The sequence below is a fragment of the Rhinichthys klamathensis genome, unplaced genomic scaffold (genome assembly GCF_029890125.1).
Source record: "Rhinichthys klamathensis goyatoka isolate OS25496 unplaced genomic scaffold, OSU_Roscu_1.1 h1tg000325l_1, whole genome shotgun sequence".
Taxonomy (NCBI): domain Eukaryota; kingdom Metazoa; phylum Chordata; class Actinopteri; order Cypriniformes; family Leuciscidae; genus Rhinichthys; species Rhinichthys klamathensis.
In genome coordinates, this window is record NW_026606840.1 from 2,443,448 (window position 1) to 2,459,360 (window position 15,913).

Genomic DNA, 15,913 nt, shown 5'->3' on the forward strand with positions numbered 1-15,913 from the left:
CGTTGAATAATTGAAAAATAATGCACACCCTCTTCGCGTCTTTCACAAGATGATGAAGAAGATGAAGGGATCAAAAGGGTATCAGTAAACAAAAGGGTACTTTAATGAAAACAAACTCAGGTAATTCACAAAAGGTGTAACAGTGTGCAGCAAAACACTAGCGTACATGAACATCGACTGACAGAAACAGAGTGAACAGAGAGGAAATGAATACATGGTGGTGATGAACAGCTGTGAGGAATGAATGTCCATGGTTACTGATGAGTGGCGGGAAAATCCAACAAAGGAACACGTGATGAATGAAAACAAACTGAAAGTCCATGAAAACAGAAACTAACTAAACATAAGTGTAACAGCGTCATGGCCACATTACCACCTCGGGACGGGTGTGCATTATTTTTCTAATAATTCAACGGCCCGTCACCAATTATTCCGTTCATAATAGATGCATATCAATGTTGGATTTTAAGGCCATTTTTAAACAAATTTTATTCTGTATTGGGTCAGCATATTAAAGCAAGATCATTTGAGAACTTCTGCTCTGAATAACCTAAAAATCAAATAACTGTCCTAGTAAAATAGTGTTGAGCTGATCTGTGATTTGCACTACAAGGCATGTAATTCAGTTGTATAGCCCTGTCAGTGCACATTACTGTGTCTCACCGCCACAACAATGCCTAAACTGTGCAAATTGTTGTTTGCGTGAGACATCACCTTTTCAAACAAATAGAATCTCACCAAATGAAAAATTGATTCCAAAGCAGATTGCTTTTAATGGACAGATAATGGGGTTCCACTCAAGCTGTCTGCTTGATGCTTTGAGGCTTCAAATACTTGAAATGGCTTATAATTTTAAATGAATTACCATTTAAATGGCACGGCTTGTTTATGTGTCTGTTTCCATTTTATCCCAAGCCCCCCACCCCCTCTGTGACTTTGCTAGTGTTCCATTTTTCCTGTCTGCTAATATGATGGTAGAAAAAGCTTTCAATATTGAATTTAGCACATAAGTGTACATCAAACAAAAATGTGGTGAACTGAAGTGCAATGCAGGATACCTGAAGTATGTAAGTGCCCGAAAGTGACATAACACAGAAGTATACCTGATTTTATTTCTTTATTTTAAGTGAAAGGGTTTTTCGGTTGTATTTTATGGCCAGACAGTAAATGGCACATTGTAAGAATAGAATATGAAAGAAAGTGAGCATAAGGTAATGGGTTTTAGTTCAATGGTCCTCAATCGATAGGTTGAGATTAGGTCTGTACCAGTATACCGGTATGACGATATATCACGGTATGAACACGGTATGGGGATTTGACAGAGAATATCACCTGCACATCAGCAACTTCTATACACTTGACTGCTTAGGCTACGTCTACATTAATCTGGAAACATTTGAAAACTGCATTTTTGTTTAAAAACGCTCTCTGTCCACACTAGCGAGCGTTTTAAGGCGTTTTCCGACGTTTCAGTGTGGATGAGAAACTTTTGGAAAATGCCTGAAAACGCTAAAAAACCTTACTGCGCATGCGTAAAAGCTCACTGAGATGATACAGACGGAAAAATAAATGATAAAGTTATCGCTCAATACTTCTGACAGGATCATTTTATTTAGCAAAATATCTCACCATTCACTGATGCGTCCAGGTCGCATTCAGTCACCATTAGGGTTGGGCATCGTTTTGATTTGAACGATTCTGATTCCGATTCTTCCTTTCGATTTCGGTTCTTTTCGATTCTCGATTCCGATTCTTTGAGGGGTGGAGTCAAAACATGTCACAGGCTCATTTCACAGAGGAACATTTTATTTTGATTCAATAATGAGTTTTAGTTTTGGGAGCTGCCTGCAGCCCATGTGGGAGACAATTAGGAATGCCTCTGCACCAGACCAAATAAACAGATTTGCAGAACTTGCACCCTGGACTCTCTGGACATGTATAAACAGTAATATTACGCTACATTCATCTACGAGGGAAAAAATAATTTCAGTAACGTTGTTGTTCACCACAATTAGCAATTTGGTCAAGCGCTTTATTACACTACGGTCACTTACCTGATTGTGACGAGGAAACGTTACTAACGTTGGTTAGCGCAGGGGTGCCCAAGGAGGACGAAACAGTGGACCAGCGCAGCACGTCGAACACGCTACACTCCTTGTTAATTTGTACACCATGCAGGCATAGGCGTAATTTGCGGTTGAGACATGTCCCCACCACTTTTTCGTCGATATCGTCCTCACCAAAAACATCTCGCGGCACGGATTTACCAATACAAATTAAATAAATCATCTCCAGTTAACTAGCAGAGCATTAATTTCATTCTTTTGTTAAATACAATGCGATCTAGCGCTAAAATGTGTTGTTTTTTAAATCAAGTCATCAAAGTGCTCGTTGCCACTGCGATCAGTGGTGCGGATACAGTGTTCTCAACTTCTCTTATGACCCGCGCTTCAATCCGTTGCGGAGACTCTAATTCGTTCCAGTGAAATCACAAAACAAATTGCACACGAACGTTTCCCTGCTTGGTATACAACCACTGATGAACATATTCGGTTTTGATGAGGAAAAAAAAACTATACGGAGTGCGGATTAGAACCCAAAACCTGTGATATGCGTGGCAAAAATTCTGCCACTGAACCAATTACGTACACACGCAATTCATATGTATATTTATTCAAGTGGAATGAAAATCACTGTGCCGACCCAGGCTTTTTAAGGTGAAATAAAGCAGTGCTCCAGGGCTGCAACAGAACAAGTGGGTGCGGGAGCACTTCCAGAAATCCGGTGGCCACTATGGACCAAAACTTGCACGTTTGGAACCGATGATCGGAATCGAAAAATTATTTTCTAAACAATTCCAATGGAATCATTATTTTTTAAACGGTTCCAAGTTGGAACTGGTTCTCGATGCCCAACCCTAGTCACCATATGTTTGGTCTAAAACACAACTGCTCTCATGTATTGCCGCAGGACAGCAAATCTGAGTACATTTTCTGTCATCTTTACAGGACTGTGATATGAAGAGTGTGCAAAGTAACAGCCTATTTTAGCAACAGTGTGAAAGTGAATAGCACATAACAGGCACATAGCGGTATAATCATGAATATCTATTGGTACAATATGCGTCACATGACTAAACTTACGTCATCATTTTTAAATACCTCCGTTTTGACAGTCCACACTACAACGCGAAAACAGCATTTTCAAATTTATCCACTTTGGAGAGTGTTTTCATTAATAAAAACACTGTCAAAGTCTCAGAAAAAGATGCGTTTTCAAACGGACAAGGCCTTAGACTCTCAACTTGCTACACTCATACAGCAGAGAAAATGTCAGTGACAGAGACTGTTATCTGTAATCTCTATCCTCCGTCGAAAAAGAGGTTAAAATTTGCAGAATGTGAATACTCTGGATATAGAAAAATTAAACGCCTGGTTGTCCTCGAGGATAGATATCCATTTTTTGCAAAAAAATTTGGACTCAACGTGGCTGCAAAAGCAGGAAACACATCAAACATAATCACCTATATTTGAGAACACCATCCCTCTATGCAGATAAATGTGTGTCCCGTGTTACTTAAGGCCGTGTGATTTTCGATATGTAGAGGGAATCGAGGAATCCAGTCATGAAAATGGATTTTACAGTAGATATGGATGAATGAATAAATCGAAAGTAGAGCTGTTCAATAAATCAAATTGTGACATAGTCTGTGAATATAAAAAACCTTATTCTGAAACATACCGTGCAAATCTCATATCGTTAAAACTCTAGTTAAGATATACAAATAGATCACTGGATTGGAGGGGAAAATGCTAAGTGAATAATAAAATGCAAGTCATCATCTAATCATGCATAGTAAGATTAGCAATGTAAATTGGCATATCAACTTGAAAATGCTTCTCATATCTCTTGCTTGTCACGTTCATGTTCTGTTTCTGTTCTGTCGGTTCGCCTGCCTGTTTGAGTTCTCATTACTCTCCTTAGCAACTGATTGATTAGTTATTCTGTTCAGCTGTGTCCTGATTAGTTCCCTTTGTATTCCTCTTGTATTTATGCCCTGACTTTCTGTCTGTTTCTTTGTCCATTCTTGCCAATGTAAAGTGAGTGGCAGTGTATGCTGTTCCCTGAGTTTTCCTGTTGGGTTTATTTTTAGATTGTTCACTCCTAGAATCTCTATCATCATTGCAGCCATTCTGTGACATTGCAGTTGAGATCAAAAGGTTGTGCGTCCAATAAAACTCTTCAGTAAATGCATGTCACAGGTGACACTATGTGCTTATTAATCTTAATTTGCACAAGTGTACAATATAATACTTGAATAAAAGCACTGCTGTGGCTGTTCATTGATTGAATGTTTCTCTACTTTTAATAACTGCCCCCCTATGTATAAGTGTTCATCAAACAGCACTCACTGCCATCTAACAAATGCCATTATTGAGCTCTGCTGACATTAAGGGGCCTTTATATGGCAGGGGAAAACTAATGTTTTAACATGATGTGCAAATCAAATGGGTGAGATTCACAAGGTCATTATCCTCCAGCCCATCATATTGGGCTTTAAACGTCTGTCACTCCTCCAATCACAATGTCTGTCTGACGTCTTTGCTTTCGCCTCATCACAATCTAATATCAATATTCTAGTGGCAGCTGTTCTTCTCCACTTTGAAACCTATCTATATCATGGCATTTTTTTTTTTTTTTTGAAATGTTGGTCACTATTGCGAACATAGAAGGATGGGCAGTAAAAAATAAATCCTCTGCAGAATGACCTGTCCATCAATTGTTTCTCATTCTCCTCCTGTTCCCATGGTGCTCTATCACCTCCCGTCACTTGCTCTCATCATTAAATTTGAATGTTGACAGCACTTTTTTTTTTTGGTAGCACTTCCTTGTATGCCACAGATGATCCGTGTTGAAAGGTTGTTCAGAGGTGAAGAATGTTTAGTCTGAGGTTAGTCTGTTACATCTGAAGCAATTCATTATTGTTGTGGCAAAAAAAAATTTGGGGGGGGATTAAGTATCAAGTTAGTTTTAAACCTAACACGGCTATTTCTGTTAAATTTTTAAATGGAATTTGTGCTTGTGCTGTCTTCAAAGTAAATGCCACTTGTACCTAAAGGGACATAGTGAAGAAAAAAATATATGTGATGGGATGGAAAAATTATTACTTTGTGTTCTCTCGCAAATGTTTTACCTTCCCCCAAGATGAAAAATGACAAATGTTGCATAATATTTTTTTTTACAAATGTTCCATCTAGATCTACGCAAGTTTACATCAATGAAAGAATAGCTACTGCTTGTCCTTGATGTAAAAAAAAAAGAAGAATGGAATTGTCTGCTTTTCTTTCAAACATCCACCGCACACAATATTAATGGGCAGAGTGACATTAATTCTAGTTTACGTGTCTTGCTCTCTGTCTTTCCGCCGCAGAGAATGGAGGGTATTGTTTGGCTAGTAATCAGCGTCTGTGGTGCTTCATTGTTGCTTGACGTGCTTTCCACGCCACACCGAGATGAATGACCTTGTCTCGTTTAATAGAGCCGCATTGAGCAACCGGTGTATCTTTCAAACAAAACCTGCCTTGCATGGAGGCAACCTCTCCAATAATGAGGGACCATAGCAGGCGTACGCATCCCGCCGTGTCCAGAGCGAGGCCGCATTTCCCCCTCAGTGAAAAACAAACTGACGCTGTGATGTGGGCTCTATGAGAGGACTAGAGGGAGGCTAATGGAGGGGCTTCACCTCTCCGCTGTCTAGCCTCACCAACAATAGCCTGGCCAATTACCCACCTGCCCTTTGATTGGCCGGCTGTGGCAGTGAGTGCATGGAAGAGGTGCTGGTCACAACAATGAAGAATTCACACCTCAATTTACCTTGACAGTTATTCCTGTTCCTCTCATCCACAGGCAAACAAAGTTGCTGGATCAATAGGACCGATACCTGGTCTTTGTTCTTTGGCTATAGCAAATGTTGTCTGGAACACATGCTGACTGAATTATCATACACCCTACGCAGCAAACTTTGCCAGAAGAATATCAATTGCTGTCCTCGCATGTCAGTGCATGCCTCATCTTTAACTGCCATCACCCACACAATTCCTCCATTTCCTTTAGAGCATCTTTGGTCAATTTGATTGTCATCTAAGTTTTCTGACCTTTAGATGGGCCAATATGTATTATATATCTCAGCGTTAAAGTTTGAGAAGTGTTTGACTTTGAAATTTGTTGAGAATGATAGGGGAAGACAGCCTACTACTTATTTTGAAACAGTATTATGTACCTAAACAGAATTTGCTGTCTACTCTACCAGAGTACTCTAATCCCGTGTTAAACCCTCTAGACAGCAGGCTGTTGTGAATGTCTCTCTTTAGCCTTAAAACCCAACATAAGCTTTTCACCTCTGAGGTCTTCTGTTTCCCGGAGACTCTGACTCATGTTCAGCTGGCAGAGGTATACAGAACAATAATAAAACTTCCTTTTATTTCCCTCCTCCTCCATTTGAGATGTTTAATGTTGCATGAAAGACCTTTCCTTTAGCGACAGAAAATATTCTTGCTTCTGAGTAGAGGTTTGGTTGTAATTATACCCTCAATACCGTCCTTTCATCCTTTGCAATTTATTGCGTTGAAAGTTCAATAGAAAATTGAATATATATATTTATTGTTAACTAAGCTGTAGAGGATTTTGGCTTTTTTATGTAATCTGTTACCAGTGTGAAATGGATAGTTCATCTAAAAAATATTTTTTTATCATTTACTCACTCTTATAATAATAATAATTCATCACATTTATATAGCGCTTTTCTGGACACTCAAAGCGCTTCACATAGAAGGGGGAATCTCCTCAACCACCACCAATGTGCAGCATCCACCTGGATGATGCGACGGCAGCCATATTGCGCCAGAACGCCCACCACACACCAGCTTACTGGTGGAGAGGAGACAGAGAGATGAAGCCAATTGGTATATATATACATGGGGATGATTAGGAGGCCATGATGGACAGAGGCCACTGGGCAAATTTGGCCAGGATGCCAGGGTTACACCCCTACTCTTTCGAAAGACAGCCTGGGATTTTTTGTGACCACAGAGAGTCAGGACCTCGGTTTAACGTCTCATCCGAAGGACGGTGCTCAATTGACGGTATAGTGTCCCCATTACCATACTGGGGCGTTAGGACCCACACAGACCACAGGGTGAGCACCCCCTGCTGGCCTCACTAACACCTCTTCCAGCAGCAATCTGGTTTTCTCAGAAGGTCTCCCATCCAGGTACTAACCAGGCTCAGCCCTGCTTAGCAGTCAAAACATCTTCTTTTGTGTTCCACAGAAGAAAGAAAGAAAGAAAGTCATACAGATTTGGACGGCGTCAATTTTAATTTATAAAAAAAAAAATATCGCGCGATTAACGGTCTTTTTGGCCTAGCAAACTTTGTCGTTTTTTTCACATGCTTTTGCAACAAGATGCGGCTTGCGCGCCGGCGCTGCGCTATGAAACCCATTCATTTCAATGGCTTATGCCGCGCGAGGACGTTTTGTTGCTTCGTCGACCAAAGCGCAAGCGGATCTAGCTAGACCGGAAACAAAACAACAGGCACGCCGCACACACTCGTTTGGGCTTGCGAGCCGGCCAAATGGTTGGTTAACGTTACGTTTTGAGTGGATGACGAGCGCGAGACGCCGAAATGTATGCCAATTAGATTCTGAATGGAAAGTTTACTTTTTAAAAAATTGCCAAATTCCATTGACAAGACCAAAGTGATCTGTGTGTTTTGTCATTGTGACCTGAGCTATCATCATCGCGATCGCAGCACGTCCAGTCTGAAATACCACTTGATGGCCAAGCACACACACACAGCTGATGCGAATTCTCCGCCCCCCTCCTCAATGTCAGTATTTCTTTCACCCTTTTATTGATGGACAGTGTTACATTGTGTGAGAGATTATTTGCTCTAAGTGAGAATGTTAGTGTGAAATTGAACACAGTATATGTTGTTTTCAATAAAAAACATTTGCACAAAGCAAGCCGATCCACTTTTCCATGTTGATAAGAGCATTAAAATGAGAAAAAATAATGGGACAAAAAGAAATCAAGAGACATTTAGAATAGATAAAAATGTGCGATTAATCGTGAGTTAACTATGACATTAATGCGATTAATCGCGATTAAATATTTTAATCGTTTGACAGCACTAGTTTTTGCTAAATGTTGTTACATTTAATTTAAAAATGTATATTTGGATTAGTGTTGCACTCGTGAAACGAAAATGTAACTAAACATGCGTCTCCCGACATTTGAGACATGCTTATTGCTACAACAAAATCATTTGCTACATTGTCAGGCATTGTTAGACATTCCCTTGTTCTTCGTTCAGGATCCCTTTGGGTTTCCTGCACAGGCCTCATTTTCTGCTTCTCTTTACAGCGGCAATGTAATAAATTGGGATTGAGTCTGAACATTGATCTCGCTGCAGAGACGGATTTATGAACGGTTCGAGGGAGTGCGTATCTCCCCCCTGAGGAAAACGGCGGTTGAGTAAACTGAAGCCAACAAGCAGGGCAATAAGAGGGGTGGGTGGCTTTCTTTTATTCACACACTGGCCAATGGCAGGCTTCAAAAACACACCGTATATTATGAATAAGGCAGTGGCAACGAAGCGCTGAAGGTGTCTGTGCTTAGCGGATGTTTTATTCTCTGCACATGTTCTCTGGGGGCCACAGACGAATCCTGACTACAACGTCAGCAGCATTATAGGAGCCCAACGACACGCATGCAGAGAAAAAGCAGCTAATTCATTCACTGTAATGAGTCCATTACGGCAAGCCTGCACTAGCTAAATCACTGCTAGTGAGGAAAAAATACTTGTTGAGTGATACAATGTGGCAAGATAGATAGCCCAGTAATGTATCAAGTAGAAAACAGGGTACTTGCGGCTTTATTGGCTTTTTAGGTTAAAAATTAGGTTTTGCAGGCCTTGGATAAGTCATGTAAATTAATTAAAATCTTAAGTCAAGGAAATTACATTAACATTACCGTTCAAAAGTTTAGGGTCAGTAAGATTTTTGAAATGTGTCTCTTATGCTCATCAAGGCTGCATTTATCTGATTAGAAATTAGAAAAAATATATTAAAAAATATTATTCCACTAATGTCAAAGCTAAATTTTCAGCATCATTACTCCAGTCTTCAGTATCACACGATCCTTCAGAAATGATCCTAATGTGCTGATTTGGTGCTCAAATCCATGATACCATGCTATTTTTTTAATATTAATGAATATTCCAAATTAATATTATTATAGTATAATATTGTGTACAGTTTTTTGTTTTTTTATTACACTCATCACTAAGCTGTTTCAAATAATGCTTTTTTTAAAATTACACTCATCAATAAGCTATTTCAAATAATGCTTTTGTGTAAAGTCGTAGCGATGTCTTATTTGCGAGGGAATCAGTCTTTTGAGTCATTTGGTTTTGATGAATTGGTTGAACAATTTTGAAAATCAGTCTAAATGATTAATTAGCAGATCGATTTCAATTGGAATGATTTTTAAAAGTCCTTAGCCAGTAATCACAAATGACTGAAAATATCACAGAAAGAATGGAAAACGTGGATTTAGCAAGCATGATTTTCAACCTAATGCTTTCTAAAGCAAAAGAAACCTGCTTCAGTAGAGAAAAAGCATGTGGTTAATACCATTAAAATTGATATTAGTTTCTCAGCAGCATTTCTACAACATCTGTAATTGAACATAACACACAAACATCCACAGACACACACAATGTATTTTGCATCCAACTGTTTTTGTCATACAGGCTGATACGTTTATGCTCCTAATTAACTTAATTAAGGAGCTTGAACTCTTCTGGCATCTTTGAAAAGCAACATTTTCACATTGTTCTTTGTTTGTATGTGTGGGGTGTCAATTGTGTGTCTTGACCCTATTATAGCTATATTTTCTGTTTATATACAACTTTATATATTATGTCACACCCCGACAAAAACCTTAGAAACTCACTTTAAAGCTCAGAGTCCTTTGACAGTTAGCAAAAAAGGACACCATATGGTCAAAACTGCAATTAGTATATTTTGTGCCTCTGCAGCTAATGATAGGGGATATTCTTTCATCTGCCTAATACCAACCACACCAATAAAACAATACAGTTCTAAGCGAGCTCATCCAGTAACGCAGCAACAATTAAAGCAAGTGACTCATTGGTGTGAATCTCTCGCTCATTAAATTTGAATTGCAGAGACAATGGTAATTTTAGCTCCTCCGTAGCTCTCATATCAAGGAAACAAGCTCTAATGAAGTACTGTTCAGAGAGTATCACATCTCACCGGTGTCGATTTGAATGTGATATGAAGCGAACGGTTTGGGAAGATGTGTGTCTGTCTAAAAAAACTATCAAAACCTTGAATGGGGCAAATGATTCTCTACCATCTGTCTTAATGACAGACCACCAGGGAAAGAGAAAAATGAAATTTTCCACCCAGGTTGGGAAGGTAGTGGCCCAGAGAGGTCTGTCTGCAAACCATCAAAGCAGAGAATGTGCCTGCCCTTCATCATGCCTTGTCAGCCATATGCCAGCGGGATACGAAACTTTGCCTTTTCCTCATAACTGTTTATTTGTCACTTCCTTCCTCACCGCTCGGCCTGCCACGCATCAGCACCAATGATTTACGACCTCGTTTAATCAAGCGCTCGTAGGACATGGAAAAAGAGAGGGAGAAAACCCACCCGACACTTTCACTTCTGTGAGCCACTTTACACTTACAACGGCAGCCTGGAAAAGTTTTGCGAGTCTCCTCCCCACCTCAGCTCAGTGGGATCAGAGTGCAGTGGCAACTCATATTGAGGCTGTCACTTTTATTGGGGCCATTTGTTTGAAGGCCAGACACCATGGGAGTTGAGAAGAACAGAGAGAGGGAGAGGGTGAGAAACAGAAAGAAAGGGCTGAATGCAACTTTTGCGCTGGCAGGTGACTTTGCCAGAGTTTAGTAGACAGTGAGGATGCGTCTGCAGGTTCCCTAAAGTGAGTTTGGCCTCTGGCCTGAAAGAACCGAACAAGAGGAACAACCACACACACACATACATTGCTGTTTGATGTCCACCAGATGAACGCCCCACATACTGTCTCCCCATCGGCTAATATACTCTTTTATTTTTCATCACAGATGTCCTGCTCTGTTTGGGTTGTTTATAATTGCATTGGGGGCCTGCAGTGAGCTCTCAATACACAAACCAGAAACCCTCTGAGGGTCTGTAGTGGTACTATCATTAAGTTGCCAATCTTTGTGGTGCTATATTAAAAATAAATATGTCGGTGCTGCATTTCTGACACAATAAACCTTCTCTGGAGCTTACTAGAGGTGTGTAGACATCATATTTGTAAATATAGTGATGTGTCGCACTGGGCTTTTTGGGAAATAAATGCTCAGTGTAAAATCAAAAGGTAAAAACAAAAGGTTACTGTGTGCTACATATTTTCAAAAGGAAATGTATAATATCATATTTTCAGGATTAAAGTAAAATTGATGATTGTTTTAAGACAGGTTTCATAAACTTGCTCAGATAAACAGATAGCTCCACCCCAAACTCACACCATTGGTAGGACATGGACATTGCAGTATTGCTGCAATCATTTCAAAGCACTGTAGAGTTAGTTTTCAGTAAAAATGACTTACTTGTTTCTGCATATCAAGCTTACAGCATGTACACAATTAAGTCAATATTCGGATCATATCTTTTTTTTCAAGCACATTTTACCAATTACAAACCACAGCAAAATGAATAATACTATTAAGATTACATATAATAATTGCAATATGTAATTGTTCATGATTTAAGGTGTGTCTTAAAATGACAAATGCTGTATATTAAAATGTGCATAATTACTGGGCAGTTTTTTCTACAGGTAAAATGGGGGCAACATTTTTAATTGACACTGAAAAGTTATTATGAAATGCCTATAAGAAGAATGCAACACTGGCAATTTCTAAAAATCCTGAAATTCTGCACACATTGTAAGAAGTTGGAAATATTTTAACATTTAACATTTTTATTTTTGACATGTCTGTGTATGATAAAATAAAAAATAAAATCGGTGTCATTTCCGAGTTCTATTTTTCTTGAGTGCTTATGCTCATCCCTATTAAGGACACCACAACTATTGTGGATGAATGTCAGCTCAGAAAGATTGTTTGTGTGATTTGAAAAAAAAAAGTAGCATTCTTATTTGAATTCATAGAGCAGGAAGAACAATTATAGAATATTTCAAATGAAAACTATTCCTTCTTGAAGTTAAACATAACACACAAACTTTAAAGTCAAAGCATGACTCTTTTCATGTACATAACTTTAATGTTGCCTGCTTCATAGCTTTCAAATAAGAAATGTACCGGTCCATCCAATTTAAACCTTCCATCAAAACATGGCTGCTGCATCTAATGGATTTATGTTATTAGTGGTAATCCAAAGCCCATGTATTTGGTACCTCCAAAGCATCTAATCACACAAAGTCACATGGACACACACACACACACACACACACACACATACACAGACACAGCAGCTGGGAAGCAGTGATTGAGTTTGTGGAGGTATTAATGCTTTGTATTTGAATAATGTGCAAATGGTCGACAAGCTGCAGCAAACTCCTGCTGCTTCTGAAAATGAACAAACAGTAATGTGTGGAAAGATAAGAATTTTTTTTTTTTTTTTTTTTTTTTTGGTTTTGAAATGACTGCCTTTGCTGTTTCTTTGTGCTGTCACTGGAAGGGGTCAAATCCATTACCCACTACCCGGCAGTGAGAAAATCTTATTTTTCCATCTGTTTCATTTTTCGTTTGTGTTTACCTCCCGTTAGCATAATTAAAGATGTTTGTAGAATGTGCACATTCATATTAACTGAAAAATATTACCAATGTTGGATGTAAAATATATCTAAATTTAATGTGCAAATGCAACAGTTCTTGATTCTTAATTTCACTGTGTTCAATACGCTTACATTTGTATAATAAAAGTTTACTTAATCTATTTGTGTTATTACAGGGCAGTGGATTTATAGTTCCCAGCATGCTTTGTATCTGACCAGATCAGAAGAATAAATTAAATGTTATTTTTATGTTTTTGAAAACGAAAAAATGGAAGGCCTTTTAATGTTCTGTTATATGATGCATACTGTTTTACTGCGCAATAACAGCACATCCTATATTACATGTAAGAAAAGCTATATTTAACTTGCTAATGTCTGAGGTTGAATTACTCATACATCTAATTTTATTGGTACTTACTCAATTCACTGGATGTTTCACTAGGTTTTTGAATTTATGTTAAATAGAGTGTTTGAGTTGAGCCTACATATTAATTTTGTGTTAAGAAAACTAATTTCCAACATGTGGAACTACTGTGAGTTAGGCCAAATAATTAATATTGGGTATGTTTGTCCTGATTAATATTCTAGAAACAGAGGACATTCAGCAATTCATTTAAGTCTTAACAACGGTGGAATCTTATGGGGTGTTAAACATTAATGCCATTGAATGGGGCCGCGAGAATGGAGAAACAATTCCGAGATTAAATTACCGCACCACTGCACCGCATCCCACAATCAATCTCCCTTCTTTTCCCTTTAACAGAACACAAACCTAAACTTAGCAATTTCCTCTTTCCCCCGTGCATTCTTTCTAGCAATCTCTCTCTTTTTTTCTGTCACTTTTTCAGATCACCTAAAGGCATATCTGGAGGAGTACATGTCCAGATTTCCTAAGGTTCGTATTGTGCGTACCAAGAAGCGAGAGGGTCTGATCCGCACGCGACTTCTGGGAGCGTCTGTGGCTAGAGGAGAGGTACTTGCTTTCCTGGATTCTCACTGTGAAGCCAACATCAACTGGCTGCCACCCCTGCTCGGTAAGTCCAGATAAAAAACTGCCTACATCAGCACGTACCCACAGATTTCTCTTTTTTTTATGCCTGTCACTGTGAGAAAACAGAGCCCACTGAAAATCCCATGGAATGTTCTGTGTGCTTATCTTCCTCTTTTGAATCTAGCAATTTCAAAATTCAATTGCTTTTTCCCATCCAAATTCCTTCCCCCCTGCAGTTGGTTGATTAAAAAAACAAAACGAATCCTCCATCTCCTTGTTTCTTGTCTGTGGCTTGGTCCTTTTATCGCAGTAAAACCTTTCTTATTTTCTGACTCATTGAGAATAGAATCTATAGTGTACCCCACTGCGTCGCATAAGCATTGCAAATCCAGATGGCTTTTGATGTGTATGGCCCCGTTATAAGATGTTTTAAAATGCCTACTTATCGACGCTTATTGATCTGATACCAGCTCGGTTTTTAGTTCTGTTTGTTTCTTCGCTTGGTTGAACATCAGGCGGTCGTCCCAGAGATGTGGGCACAGCACGGCAAGTTCTAATTGGTTACAGTGTGCTGTGTATGGCCTTTAAGAGGCATGCTGGGACACGGCCTGGCATGTATGATTAGAGTGGAGTTGCCGCACAAGCGCACGGCAGGTACTGTGTCACAGGCTGTTTGAAGCAGAGCTCTGATCTGTAATGTGAAGGACTGGACTGTATTTCTATTTCTCTCCCTCATCAGACCATCACTCAGGCTGTAAACAGACTATTTATAAACTTTTTAAAGGCAGATACGCCAAGGTTTTATGCCTTTAAACTGGGATGACCAAAATAAACAAACTTGTATGCAAGCACAAATGGTGCATGATGTGTTTTGTCAAAAAACTCTTCGGCTATTATATGGAGTGCGATAATCTGGTTCTGGAAGTAAACATCCTATTAATGTCCTCCTATAGAGACTGATTTCTTTACACCCTTTAAGAGATCTCAGGTTGTTACAATGTGTGAGTTTAGTGTCATTTAAAAAAAAAAGTTTAATAGCAGAATTTCTGGTGGGAAAACTGCATTACCCACAATCCTAAGAAAAAATAGAGAAGTCCTCCTTGATTCCACCAATAACAGAAGTCATTTTTACCATGAGAACGAGAAACGCATCAAAAAAGCACAGCAGCAAACCTCTCCCATGAATCATTGTGAATGACGTAATGATTGATGAGTTGATTGTTTGTTTGTTTGTTTGTGATTGATTGATTGATTGATTGATTGATGCCATTTGTTGTGCTTCATGGGGTGTTTTGTGTTAAATTGTTAAATAGACAGTCTTGAACCTTGGGATTATTTAAAAAATATATAGTTTTCGCCCTACAGGTTGGAAGCGGAATTGTCCATTAACGCTGTCGTAAATAATTTAGCCTACCGCAGCCTACTGTCGCACGCGCACGCTCGCTGTTTATCCAGCATCGGCTTTGGAATCAACAATGGCAGACATCCCAACCTGCAAGAAGTCATTTCAGGGAGGTATATCTTGGTGACGGGATTGTTGACGGGGGGGTGGCGGGTTGACTAGCTTTCGTGAGGCACACTCGCAAGGTCTCTCGCTCTCTCCCTCTCTGCCGTGCTCGCGCTATGTATGTTATGCACGCAGTATGTTCTGTCTCGCATGCGCGCTCTAGATTTGAACTAATTTGCGGGGATCAGGGAGACGCTATAGACTTGGGATGTCTGCAATGGCCACAGACAATTTGAGGAAGTGGTGGGGGAAGTGACGTATGCCGTAAAGCAGTCGAGTTTTGTAGTTCTTTTTGTGCTCGGGTTATTACCCGAAACCCGAAGTTACATAGTGCGAGTAAAAGCGATACAGACCACGTCAGGCTATGGCAGACATGTCATTTAACCTATTGTACTAAGTCGATGTACCATCACAAGGGTCTTGGAAATATATTATGAAGGTTGAAAAGTTCCATAGTGTTGCTTTAAAATAGTTATGTGGAAAATAGAGCCTTTCAGACCCAAGGCTGGGAAATAGGGCCCTTACTTACTGTTGCACTC

At 39.4% G+C, this 15,913-nt stretch overlaps 1 protein-coding gene across 1 annotated transcript in view; it reads left to right on the forward strand.

Annotated features, from left to right (window-relative positions):
- Positions 1-15,913, forward strand: part of galntl6 (polypeptide N-acetylgalactosaminyltransferase like 6) — a 290,933-nt gene that overhangs the window by 209,497 nt on the left and 65,523 nt on the right. Inside the window, exon 6 of the mRNA XM_056271845.1 lies at positions 13,725-13,910. Within this exon, the coding sequence (XP_056127820.1) occupies positions 13,725-13,910 (186 nt within the window). The remainder of the gene's footprint in view (positions 1-13,724; positions 13,911-15,913) is intronic.